This window comes from Narcine bancroftii, chromosome 13 (assembly GCF_036971445.1).
Source record: "Narcine bancroftii isolate sNarBan1 chromosome 13, sNarBan1.hap1, whole genome shotgun sequence".
NCBI lineage: Eukaryota > Metazoa > Chordata > Chondrichthyes > Torpediniformes > Narcinidae > Narcine > Narcine bancroftii.
Window position 1 is genome coordinate 73,576,583 of NC_091481.1, and position 12,178 is coordinate 73,588,760.

At 47.0% G+C, this 12,178-nt stretch overlaps 1 protein-coding gene across 1 annotated transcript in view; it reads right to left on the reverse strand.

Moving 5' to 3' along the window:
* The window catches only part of LOC138748734 (retinoic acid-induced protein 3-like), a 74,387-nt gene that overhangs the window by 5,365 nt on the left and 56,844 nt on the right, over positions 1-12,178 (reverse strand). Inside the window, exons 2-3 of the mRNA XM_069909401.1 lie at positions 9,359-9,578; positions 2,362-3,332 (exon numbers count right to left, since the gene is read on the reverse strand). Of these exons, the coding sequence (XP_069765502.1) occupies positions 2,362-3,331 (970 nt within the window). The 5' untranslated portion in view covers position 3,332; positions 9,359-9,578. The remainder of the gene's footprint in view (positions 1-2,361; positions 3,333-9,358; positions 9,579-12,178) is intronic.

A 12,178-nucleotide genomic window follows, 5' to 3' on the forward strand; every position in this document is an offset into this window, starting at 1 on the left:
TAGGTTAATAAGTGGAACTGTGGTATCAATTTGAAAGAAATGAAATTGGTAACCACAGAAACACAGTTTCCATTTCCTAGGATGTTGATGAAGGATTCAAATTGAAGAGAATTTCCAGAAAAATTCAAGTTAACAGCAAATCTTAACAATTAGAGAAAAATTAGGAAGTTTTTTCCCTCTCAGGGGAAGATTTCTGGTATCTTCCACCTGCCTCGAGACATGGGCCCGTAATTTGAGATTTCAGTAGATTTTATTGAGAAAGTGCTTCAGGTAATGGAGAAACACCAACGTTGCAGATGCTGCCATCACGAGCAGACAAAGAATTGCTGGAGGAACTCAACAGGTCAGAAGTGGATAGAAGTGGCCAGTCAGCATCTATAAAGGGGGAAAGTTAGAACGTAGTCAGCATCCACCCTGTTGAAAGTTTTCCCTTGATCAAGGAAGAGAAAGGCAACCAACCGACCAGTTCTCTTGGACAAGTGAACCAGGTTCTGGACCACAAGATGTTGACCTGGATGGAGTGGCCCAGGACCAGGTAGGAATGGTTAGGGGCCAAGAGGTGAGAGGGTAAAGGTCAGAAGGTGCAAGGGATGGAGAGACGGGTAGTCAGAGGAACCATTTGGAAGTGGGAAGGGGAAGAAAAGTTATAGGTCGGGAGCACGGGAAAACTTAGTCATAATTGAAGTTGAATAGGTGCTCAACCTTTGCGGCACCATGGGATTTGCCAGCATGAAGCATCCTGTTTACTTCTGAAGAGCAGGGATTAAAGGTAACACAAAGCCTGCTCCTGGTTGTTCTGTTGTTGATTTACCCTGCAGGCGCAGATGTGTGGTGGAACTAAGTCATCACCACATTCTTTTAGTAACTGCTCCCTTTGTGTCTCGCTAATTACACTGCATGTCCCAGTGGTGAAGGAACTGTCATTCCATCTCCCGCTGGAACCTCCCCGATTATTTCTAAACCCCTTTCCAAAGGATCTGCTACGAAAGAGTCGAGTGACTTAACTTCACAGCGATGATGTCTGTACCTGGACCACCACCAGAATCTGCACTGAGCAAGAAGAGTAGGCCACTTTGCCCCTCAAACCTATCCTGCCATTCAATGTGATCATTAAATTTTTAAAAACATTTTAAATTTAGACATACTGCACAAAAACAGGGTAATTCAGGCCATGAGTCTGTGCTGCCCAACTACACCCGATTAACCTACACCCCCTTCCCCCCCCCCCCAGTACGTTTTTGAAGAGTGGGAGGAAACCAGAGCCCTCCCCGGGAAAACCCACCCAGACATGGGGAGAACGTACAAACTCCTTATGGACAGCATGGGATTCGAACCCCAATCCTAATCACTGGTGCTGCAAAGGTGTTGCATTAACCGCTACACCACAGACCCTGGCAGATCTGCCCCAGACTTCATCTGTGCTTTTGTACCTGTTTCCCAAAATAATGTATCTATCTCCACCTTAAATACTCCACAACTCTCCGATAAAGAGAATTCCAGAGACTCACCACCCTTCACACAAAGAAATGTCGGTGCACCTCTGCTTTAAATAACGGTCTGCTTATCTCATTCAAGGCTCTGTTACTGGTGAAAGCATCTCAACATTACCCTGGCAAGCTTCTCAGGATATTATGGGTGTTGATAAAGCCCCTTCTCATCCAAACTGCTAGGTTCCTCGTGATACGACAACCCTCTGGGCTCTGATTAGGCTTCTGGGAAGGTGCCGTTCAGAGTGAATGGCAGCTCCCTGGTCCGTACCTGACCAGTTATCTGAAGTGAGATTCAATTTCCTTCATTTCTAACTGTTTTGTGGTGAATGTGGTCTCATTTTTGACATTCAAGAAACATTTGGATAGGTACTTGGATGAGAGGGGTGTGGAGGGATACGGTCTGGATGCAGGTCAATGGGGTGAGGCAGAATAATAGCTTGGCACAGACTAGATGGGCCAAAGGGCCTATTTCTGTGCTCCAGTTTACTGGGGCAGCCATTCTCAACCTTTTTATGGCTATGGCCCTGCCCCAGAACCCTGCTCAAGGTTTATGGACCCTCTTCACTGTGAAGGAGTCACGTTTTAGTTTCTTCTTTACTTCTCTCCTACCGACTACATAAAAAACATTAAAATATTTATGTTCCATGAGAGGAACAAGGTTTTTAGTTAAATGTGCTGTGCCTCCGTTGAGAATGGCTGTTCTATGGGATGTGGGAATACAATGGGGTAAGTGGAAACGATAGTGCGGACACAGAGGACTGTATGGCCGACTGTGGTACTGTGTGACTACGATTTATGGTCACATTTGTTTGGATATTTGATGGCAAGATCAGTCATCCTGGTTCCACGTTTACACCTGCTTATCACTCACCTCTGTCTGGCTCCTCGTATGTGAACATCTGGTTGTCCACTCCACTCATTCCCATGTGCAGGTTCTGAGGGACACCACCCTGTGGTTCATCCCCGGACTTTGCCGGGCAGGTGATGTGCCGGAACTGGGGGATAATGTAGAAGAGGAGAAAGACCCAACCATTGGCAACCAACGCAATGCTGAGGGTTGGATCGTCCCACTGAGGACTCCTATCCAGCGAGATGTTCCCGCGCACCAACATGATTATCCAGACCACCCAGATGGCAATGGACAGGAGCATGGTAACGAATATGTGCGCGCCATATTTCTTCCACTTCGAATATTGGCCACAGAAGGTGAACATGGACAGGATGAAGGTCAGGGCCATCAGGGCCATGACGTAGATTAGCAACATGGTAAAGTCAGTAGAGTTGTAGAAACATTGGTTGCCGAGACGGAAGGTGAACAGCACCAGGTACTCGATGGCAATGATGATCTGGACCAGGGTGAGACCCAGTACCAGAAGGACCATGCAGCAGGCGGACGGGCCTCTTCCTGAGCGAACCAGCTTCAGCACACGCCAGACCTGGGCCAGTAAACAGGAGAAACAAATAGCAAAGAGCACACCCCAGAGGAAGACCCTGGTCGGGCAGGTCATCTGGTCAAATTTGATGATGAATCCAAAAGTCAGGCCAAAAATCCCCATGGTGCTGATCAGGAGGATGCAGTGGATGGGGACGGAGGTTTTCTTCCTGCTGTCAGAGATGAAAGGGGTAATACCGAGCAGGATGAAAATCAGTATCAGGCTGGTGATGATTCCCAGCGCAGCGATTGCTTCCAAAACAATGCCCCAAACAGCATTCAAGTCACACAGATTGAAGTACTTCGACAGGAGGCTGGAAGAACAGCCTCGAGGAGGAGTAATCTGAGAAGATCCATCCTTAAAGACCGATAGCAGGAAGGGGAGTGCGATAATTATCCTCCACCTCATCCTGAAAGGAGAAATTACAAAGATGAAGTCATAGTTTCTGTCCCAGACACAGAGGGAGAAAACATCACTCATTTGTTAATGTGTTTATTATCCACCCCTGGCCAAGATCAAATTCTGTTGCTCAATTCCATCAGAAGTGATGAAAGGCTTTGAACACATCATGTTTATTGTAAGCAGAGAGACTGACTCAGAGTTTAGGTTAGTAGCAAATGGAGGGTGTGGGCTGAGGCCTACAGCTACTCAGCATTTATCGTGCACCAACGCCTCTGCTCTCTGCGTTCACCCAATCTGTTCTTCTGATAATTTTGTACATCTTTCATCCTCCTGTGCTCCAAGGAAATAAAGCTCCATTCTGCTCATCCACTCCCTGCAGCTCAGGGCTCGGAGTTCTGGCAACATCCTTGTGAATCTTCTCCACGCCCTCTCCAGCTCAACAACCTCTTTGCTGTGACACAGAGACCAAAACTGAACACAGTGCTTCAAATGGGGCCTCACTGACGTCTTACATAGCTGCAACGTGAACACGTCCCCAGAGGGTTCGGGTCATTTTGTTGCTGGAATATTGCAGGGACATGAGCTACTACTCATTCTCCCTGGTCCCCTGAGAGTTAACCTCAGCTGAGACCTGCTGATGAGACAAAAACAAGTGCCACCGTGCAGGTCGTGGACACCGTGGGGCAGAAGTGATATGGCCCTGAAGGCGACCCATCAACCCTGGTGACAGAACCACAGCAGAAGAGCAGATGGACCTGCTGACCAGGTGGGACCACTGGCATGGATGCAGTCACCAGGGAGAGCAGTGGAAAGGACCCAGTGATCAATGCAACACTGGCAGGAACATTGTCAACTGAACAATGGGGGGAGAGACTATTCAACAACATCCTGAGATTCTCTAGGAAGGAGCAGGGACGAGAGGGCTTGAGTTAACAGAGAGGTTGGGGAGGCTAGCCCTTTATTCCCAACAGCATAGGAGGTGAAGGGGCTTATAAAATCATGAGGGGAGATTTTCCCAGAGAAGATGACTCTAAAACTAGAGGGCATATGTTTAAGGTGAGAGGTGGACCTGAAGAGGCCATGTTTTCACACAGAGGGTGGTCCATATCTGGAATGAGCTGCCAGAGGGAACTGTACTCGTCGGTATAAGTTTGATGCTCAAAAGGCATTGGGACCAATTTATGGATCTTATGAGAATATGGACCAGAGGGCACTATTAGAATGGAGGTCAGGAGGAATTTCTTTACCCAGGGACGGGGAAATCTGTGGAATTCATTGCCACAGACGGCTGTGGAGACCGTCATTGGGTATATTGAAGGCGGAGGATTACGGGGAGAAGGCCTGCAGAGGGGTTGGAAAGGATCAGACAAATGACATCGGTTTCGGTGAGTGGAGGGACGTTTAGGGGAGTTGTCAGAGGGAAGTCACTTTACACAGAGTGGGGGCATTGCCATGGGTGTTCGAACCATAGAACATTACAGCACAGAAACAGGCCTCTTTGGCCCTTCCAGTCTGTGCCAAACCATTTTTCTTCCTTGTCCCACAGACCTGCACCCAGTCCATAGCCCTCCATACCCTTCCCATCCATGTACCTTCTAAATTCCTCTTAAATGTTAAAATTGAGCACACAATCACCACCTCATCTGGAAGCTCATCCCCACCACATTTCCCCTTTCACTCTTAACCCATGTCCTCTGGTTTGTATCTCACCTTCCCTTATGGAAAAAGCCGACCTACATTTATTCTGCCTATTCCTTCGTAATTTAAAAAACCTCTATCAAATCTCTCCTCATTCTTCTATGTTCCAGGGAATAAAGTCCTAAGCTGTTTAACCTTTCTCTGCAAGTTCCTGAAGTCCGGGCAACATCCTACTAAATCTTCTCTGCACTCTTTCTATCTTATTGATATCTTTCCTATAGTTAGGTGAGCAAAACTGCAGACAATACTCCAAATTTGGACTCACCAATGACTTATACAGCCTTGCCATAACATCCCAACTCCTGTACTCAATACTTTGATTTATGAAGACCAAGATGCCAAAAGCTCTCTTTACAACCCTGTGATGCCACTTTCAGGGAATTATGTATCTGTATTCCCAGATCCCTCTGTCCTACTGCACTCCTCAGTGCTATACCATTACCATTTATGTCCTTTCTTAGTTTGTCCTTCCAAAATGCAACAGCTCGCACTTGTCTACATTAAATTCCATCTGCTATTTTTCAGCCCATTTTTAGCTGGTCCAGATCCCTCTGCAAGCATTGAAAACCTTCTTTGCTGTTCACAATGCCTCCACTCTTAGTGTCATCTCCAAACTTGCTGATCCGATTTACCACATTATCATCCAAATCATTAATATAGATGACAAACAACAATGGTCCCAGCACCAATCCCTGAGGCACACTAGTCACAGTCCCCCAGTCTGAGGAGCAATCAGACTGTCCAGTTCACTACTTCACCATGAATAACTAGTGTCTGAACCTTCCTAACCTCCCACGTGAGACCACTAAAGTCCATGTAGACAACATTCACAGCCTTTCCTTCATCAACATTCCTGGTAACCTCCTTCAAACATTCTATAAGATTGGTTAAACATGATCTACCGCACAAAACCATGTTGACTATTCCTAATCAGTCCATGGCTATCCAAATAATTGTATATCCGATCTCTTAGAACACCTTCCAATAATTTGCCTACTACTGATGTCAGGCTCTTCGGCTTTTAATTTCCATGGTTACTTTTGGTGCCTTTTTTAAACAACAGAATAGTGTGAGCTACCCTTCAATACTCTGGCACCACATCCATAGCTAAGGACATTTTAAATATTTTTCCCCTGCAATTTCTGCACTAGCCTCTCTCAAGGTCCAAGGGAGTATCTTGTAAGGCCCTGGGGATTTATCCATCCTTATTTGCTTTAAGACAGCAAGCACTTCCTCCTCTTTGACTTCGTTGCTTGTTTTCCTTACTTCCCAGGACTCTCTGCCCTTTTCCTGAGTGAATATTGATGAAAAAGAAATATTTAAGACCTCTCCCATTTCTTTTGGCTCCATACAAAGCCAATCATTCTGATCATCAAGGGGACCATTTATGTTCCTTACTATCCTTTTGCTCTTAATATTCCTCTAGAAACCCTTCGGATTTTCCTTCACATTGTCTGCCAAAGCAACCTCGTGTCTTCTTTTAGCTTTCCTGATTTCTTGAGGTTTTTCTTGCATTTTTTTAATACTCTTCAAGTACCTCATTTGCTCCATGTTGCCTTTACCTGTTATACATCTCTCTCTTCTGCCGAACCAGATCCCCACTATCCCTCGAAAACCAAGGTTTCCTATGACTTCTAATCTTGCTTTTGATCCTGTCAGGAACATACAAGCTCTGTACTCTCAAAATTTCACCTTGAAGGTTCTCCACTTACCTTGCACATCCTTGCCCAAAAACAATTTATCCGAATCCACGCATTTAAGGTCCTTTCTCATTTCCACAAAGTTGACCTTTCTCCAATTTAGAGTTTCAACCTGAGGTCCAGACCCATCCTTCTCCATAATTAACTTGAAACTAATGGCTTTTTGATCACTGGACCCAAAATGTTCCCCTACACATATTTCTGTTACCTGTCCTGTCTCATTCCCTAATAGGAGAGCAAGTACTGCGTCCTCCCTCATTGGTACCTATGTATGTTGATTTTAAAAACTTTCCTGAATACATTTGACAAACTCCAAGCCGTCTAGCCTTTTTATAGTATGGGAATCCAGTCAACATGTAGAAAGTTAAAATCTTCTACTCTCACAACCTTATGTTTTCTGTAGCTGTCTGCTATCTCCCTACAGATTTGCTCCTCCAATCTTCGCTGGAGGCTGGTTCAAGAGGGATCTTTAAAAGATTCTCTGATAGTCATGTAGATGTAAGAAAAATAGAGGGTTATGAGTGTGAGGTTGGGAAGGATTGAGGGGTTTCACAGAAGTATAGGTAGGGGGGCAGAGGGGGTGTGGACCCCACTGGGTGACACCATCAGAGGGGGTAACACCAAAATGACTATCTATAAATTTTTTTGCAGTGTCTCAGCAGAAATTTGTTATTTTTTATAAAAATATCCCTGTCATTAGTTATAACAACAAAAACATTTTTCAGAAACCCAGCTTCCATGTATCAATAGGCTCAAACTCCATGCTCATTTACTTTATGACCCTTCCACTGGGCTCCTGTCAGAGCTGTCCTTATTACCCAATGGCAAGGACGCTTCAAATCACATGGTTTCATCTGCAGGCGCAACCAGCAAGCGCTGTTGTTTTCCGCTGCTTTTGTCAAATATTCTGGTGTTTTGGCGATAATTTTGTGGTCATTAGTGTTTGTGAACCAAGAGCAGTAAAGTTTTTGAGAATGAAGTCAGAATTAAAGGAAAAGAAGGAGAAAAATAAAAAAAATGTTCAGTTACTAATAATGTAATTCAATGTAGAAAGATTTTACAAAACCATTTTGTCTGTATTCATACATTTTAATTTAAACAACATTAAAATGAACATCATTTTGATGTAGTTCTTAAACGTTTTTATTTCAAATTCTATTGTTTTCTTTCCGAATGTTCACTTTAACCCCATGAAACGATGTAAATACAATGAGGCTGTGGGCATGAGATTGTCATTTAAAGGTGTAATTTTAATTTTTCTAGTTGTTTGTCTCACTACTATCCCCACTACCCCTAGTGATCTACTATCGCCGCTACCCCAGTGATCTACTATCGCCACTATCGCCAGGTATCTACTATCGCTGCTACCGCCAGTGATCTACTATCGCCGCCACCGGCAGTGACCTACTATCGCCACCGCCGCCAGTGATCTACTCTCGCCGCTACCGCCAGTGATCTACTCTCGCCGCTACCGCCAGTGATCTACTCTCGCCGCTACCGCCAGTGATCTACTCTCGCCGCCGCCAGTAATCTACTCTCGCCGCTACCGCCAGTGATCTACTCTCGCCGCTACCGCCAGTGATCTGCTCTCGCCGCTACCGCCAGTGATCTACTCTCGCCGCTCCCCCGTGATCTACTCTCGCCGCTACCGCCAGTGATCTGCTCTCGCCGCCGCCGCCAGTGATCTACTCTCGCCGCTACCGCCAGTGATCTGCTCTCGCCGCTACCGCCAGTGATCTGCTCTCGCCGCTACCGCCAGTGATCTGCTCTCGCCGCTACCGCCAGTGATCTGCTCTCGCCGCTACCGCCAGTGATCTACTCTCGCCGCTACCGCCAGTGATCTACTCTCGCCGCTCCCCCGTGATCTACTCTCGCCGCTACCGCCAGTGATCTACTCTCGCCGCCGCCGCCAGTGATCTACTCTCGCCGCTTCCCCCCGTGATCTACTCTCGCCGCTTCCCCCCGTGATCTCCTCTGCCGCTACCGCCAGTGATCTACGGCAATTACAATTTAGGAGAAACTTTAATACAAAGGATTCTGTCTTGTCTGGTACCGGGAGGAGTTCCATGGTGGGGAGGGAGGGGGTTACCGCACAACATCGTGGGCCGAAGGGCCGGTACTATGTAAATCACCCATGATCTAATGGTAGGACTGACCCGATGGACCGAATGGCCTAATTTCACTCTGATGGTCTTAATGAGGCAAATGGAACTAGCCATCGTGGGCCGAAGGGCCTGTGGTGCGGAGGGCAGTGACAGGGGTCCGGTAACCAAGGAGGACCACGCCAAGGGCCGATGTGGCAGAGGGAGTTGGCTTGGACCGAGCGCATCGGCTCGATCGGGGCAAACCTCCGCGGCGTGGCCGGTCGCCCAGTGCGTCCACTCCGGGGCCCGAGTCTCAGACACCCCGGCCGCCCTGAGGACTCGGACACCCCGGCCAGATCGGCTCCAATTGCGCTCTCCTCCAGTTTCTACTCCCGAAAGTGGGCGAACAAAGATCTCTCTGCCCTCGGGAGGGAGGCACAAAGCAGAGGCGGCTGGAAGGGGAAAGAAATTCGATCGGGTCCTGAATCCCGTCCTTTTCACTAGGTTCGCGCTGAGCCTGTACTGGTGAAGTCTGGGTCGAGCCCCCTTACCTGGCGTCTTCTCCTCTCTCCCTGCTCCGTCAGTCTGCGCTGCCTCCCTCTCGCCTTTATCCCCAGGTGTGTTCAGGTGTGCCTGTGTCTGCGTCACTCCTTGGAGCCTGCCCGCCCCCCCAGGACAAGGGCGGGTGTCGGGCGGCGGAGATCGAGGCTTCCACCTGGAATTTCAGGCTTTTCGCCCCGTTAATGTCCCTGGCTCCACCCTCACCTCTGCCTGAAAAATACAAGCACATTTCATTAGCGCCTGGATCTAGCCCAGAGGTTCTCCCAAGCGGCCACCAGCCCATGACAATGAGCTCAAACAGCTCTAACTTGCAGCCGCTGGACTATTCCATGGTCTAATCCAATACTTCAGCACCCAGGACCACCAGGAGTGGAATCAAGAGGCCTTTTCACACCGTTGATGAACAGTGACCCTACCTGGACCCGGGTGAAATTCTTCCAGAAGGCAGGGTGGGTCTTTCACACTGTAATCCAAATTGCCCACCAGGCAATTTAGGGCGGGGGATGGTGCCCCCAGTGATGATGTACTGAGTAACACATTACACACTCAAAGGAAGTCCTGGCACATTGTTGGGAGGGTGAGGCTTTTCCAAAAATCAATAAAACGAATGCCTCTATGCTTAAATAAATTGAGTCATCCTACAACCTCTCCCACATCCTTCTTCTTCCTTGATTGGCACTGACATCACAACACTTCCCTGCTTGGCCATTTGCCGATTCAGACCACAGGGAAACTATCCCCGGGCCGATATTTTCACACTGCCGGTTCACAGGAGGGTTCCTGGGAAAATTTTCCGGAAATCCCCATTTTACATTGCCGTGAAAGTCCTAAGGATGGACCCCTCCACTGTCTGGCCCAGTTCTTCAGAACACAGGAGAAGCAAGAGGAGACTATCCTAGATTCCCAGATGGAAGTTGCAATACCTTAGAGAGAATAGGGTATATTATCGAATAACAGAGAGGGTCAAGTACTTCAAATTCCTGGCTGTCAACATCTCCGAGGATCTGTCCTGAAACCTCCACGTTGATGCAATCACCAAAAGGCTCGCCAGTGACTATACTTTGTGGGGTGTCTGAGGAGATTCGGTATGTCACTGGAGACTCTTGTAAACTTCTACACGTGTAACATGGTGATGTTTTAAGAAAGCAGCCTCCATCCTCAAGGACCCCAACCACCCAGGCCATGTCCTCTTCGCTCTGCTACCATTGGGAAGGAGGTGCAGGAGCTTGAAAGCGAGCACCCAGTGGCACAAGGACAGATTCTTCCCCTCCACCACCAGATTCTTGAATGAATGATCAATGAACCATAGACATGACTTCACTTTGACTTTTTTCTTTTATTTGCACAATTTTTATTTATTTTGTAAGGTGGTTTATATAAAGATTTGTCCTTGTGACGTTGCTGCAAAACAACAAATTTTGTGACATGTTCATGGCAATAAATTCTGATTCTGATCGAAGATTGAGAGGGGATCTTATCAAAAAGTGTAAAATTATGAAAGACACAGATAAGATAGAGGTCAGCAAGTTGTTCCCATTGGTGGGGGACATAGCCTCCAAATTCAGGGGAGTAGATTGAGAACAGAAATGAGGAGGAACTGCTTTTCCAAGAGGGGGGTGAATCTGGAATTCAATGCCCATTGAAGTAGTGGAGGCGACCTCAGTAAATATATTTAAGACCAGGTTGGATAGATTTTTACATAGTTGGGGAATTAAGGGATATGGGGAAAAGGCAGATTGGTGGAGATAAGCCTCTTATCAGATCAGCTATGATCACACTGAATAATGGAGCAGGCTCAATGGGCCGAATGGCCAGCTCCTGCTCCTTTTTTTTATGTTCTAACCTCATGAAAGGGAAAATCTATCTGAACTCAGTTGCTTGCAGTTAAAACACCTCTCTCTTTCTGATAGAGAATTGACATGGATTAACAATTTCCACCCCAGACACTGGTTGTGTTAATGCCCCAAAAGTCTGCTTCAACTTCCATTTGTCACATCCCTCCATCTACTTCTGCTCCTTTCTTTCACCTATGTTTATCCAGTTGCCTCTTTGGAACCGTTGGTAACAGGAGACTGAGTACTTGGGAGTGAGCCCTCAAGGTAAATTCCTGGTGTCAAACTTCACAAAAAACAGTGGTTCTTTGCAAGAATTCCAGGAATTCCAAAATCTACCAGCAGCTCAGCTCAACATGCCCCCATAACATTATGTCAGAGAACAGGAAACAGGATGGGGGAGATGCCATTGACTCAGACATAATGAATTCAACTAATGGAACAGGTTTGACCTCCTCAATGGAAATGCCTGTGGTGATATGTAATTACATCACTAGGTCACCAGGGGTCATCCCGGTGACCTTGTCTATAAAGCAGTCCAGAGCTACAGTTTAGCCTTCCAGGTTCGTCTCACAGAGAGACAAGACCTCTTAGTGTACATATTAGTTTATTAAAGCTGTCTTATACTCGCACTGCTGGTGTGGTTATTGTCAGTACAATGCCATTAGGCCCTTTCAAACTGCCGTGTAAAATGGGGTTAACTGGGCAGTTACACGGCAGTTAGAAAGGGTCCAACCGGGTCAACCCTGTTGGATTCTAACTGGGTCCCTGACCTACCTCAGGGGTAGTCAGGGAACCCAGTTAAACTTACCTAGGTCTCGTCCATGGCCAATTTGAAAACAAAAATGGCCGACCAGCTTTTTCTGGTGACATCAGCACTTGTGTCTCCAGGCAGCCAGCATCTGAACATCTGGCAGTACTCCAGTGAGTGCGTGATGTGTCATTGCGAGGGAGGGATCCCCCTTAAGTCACTGGGTT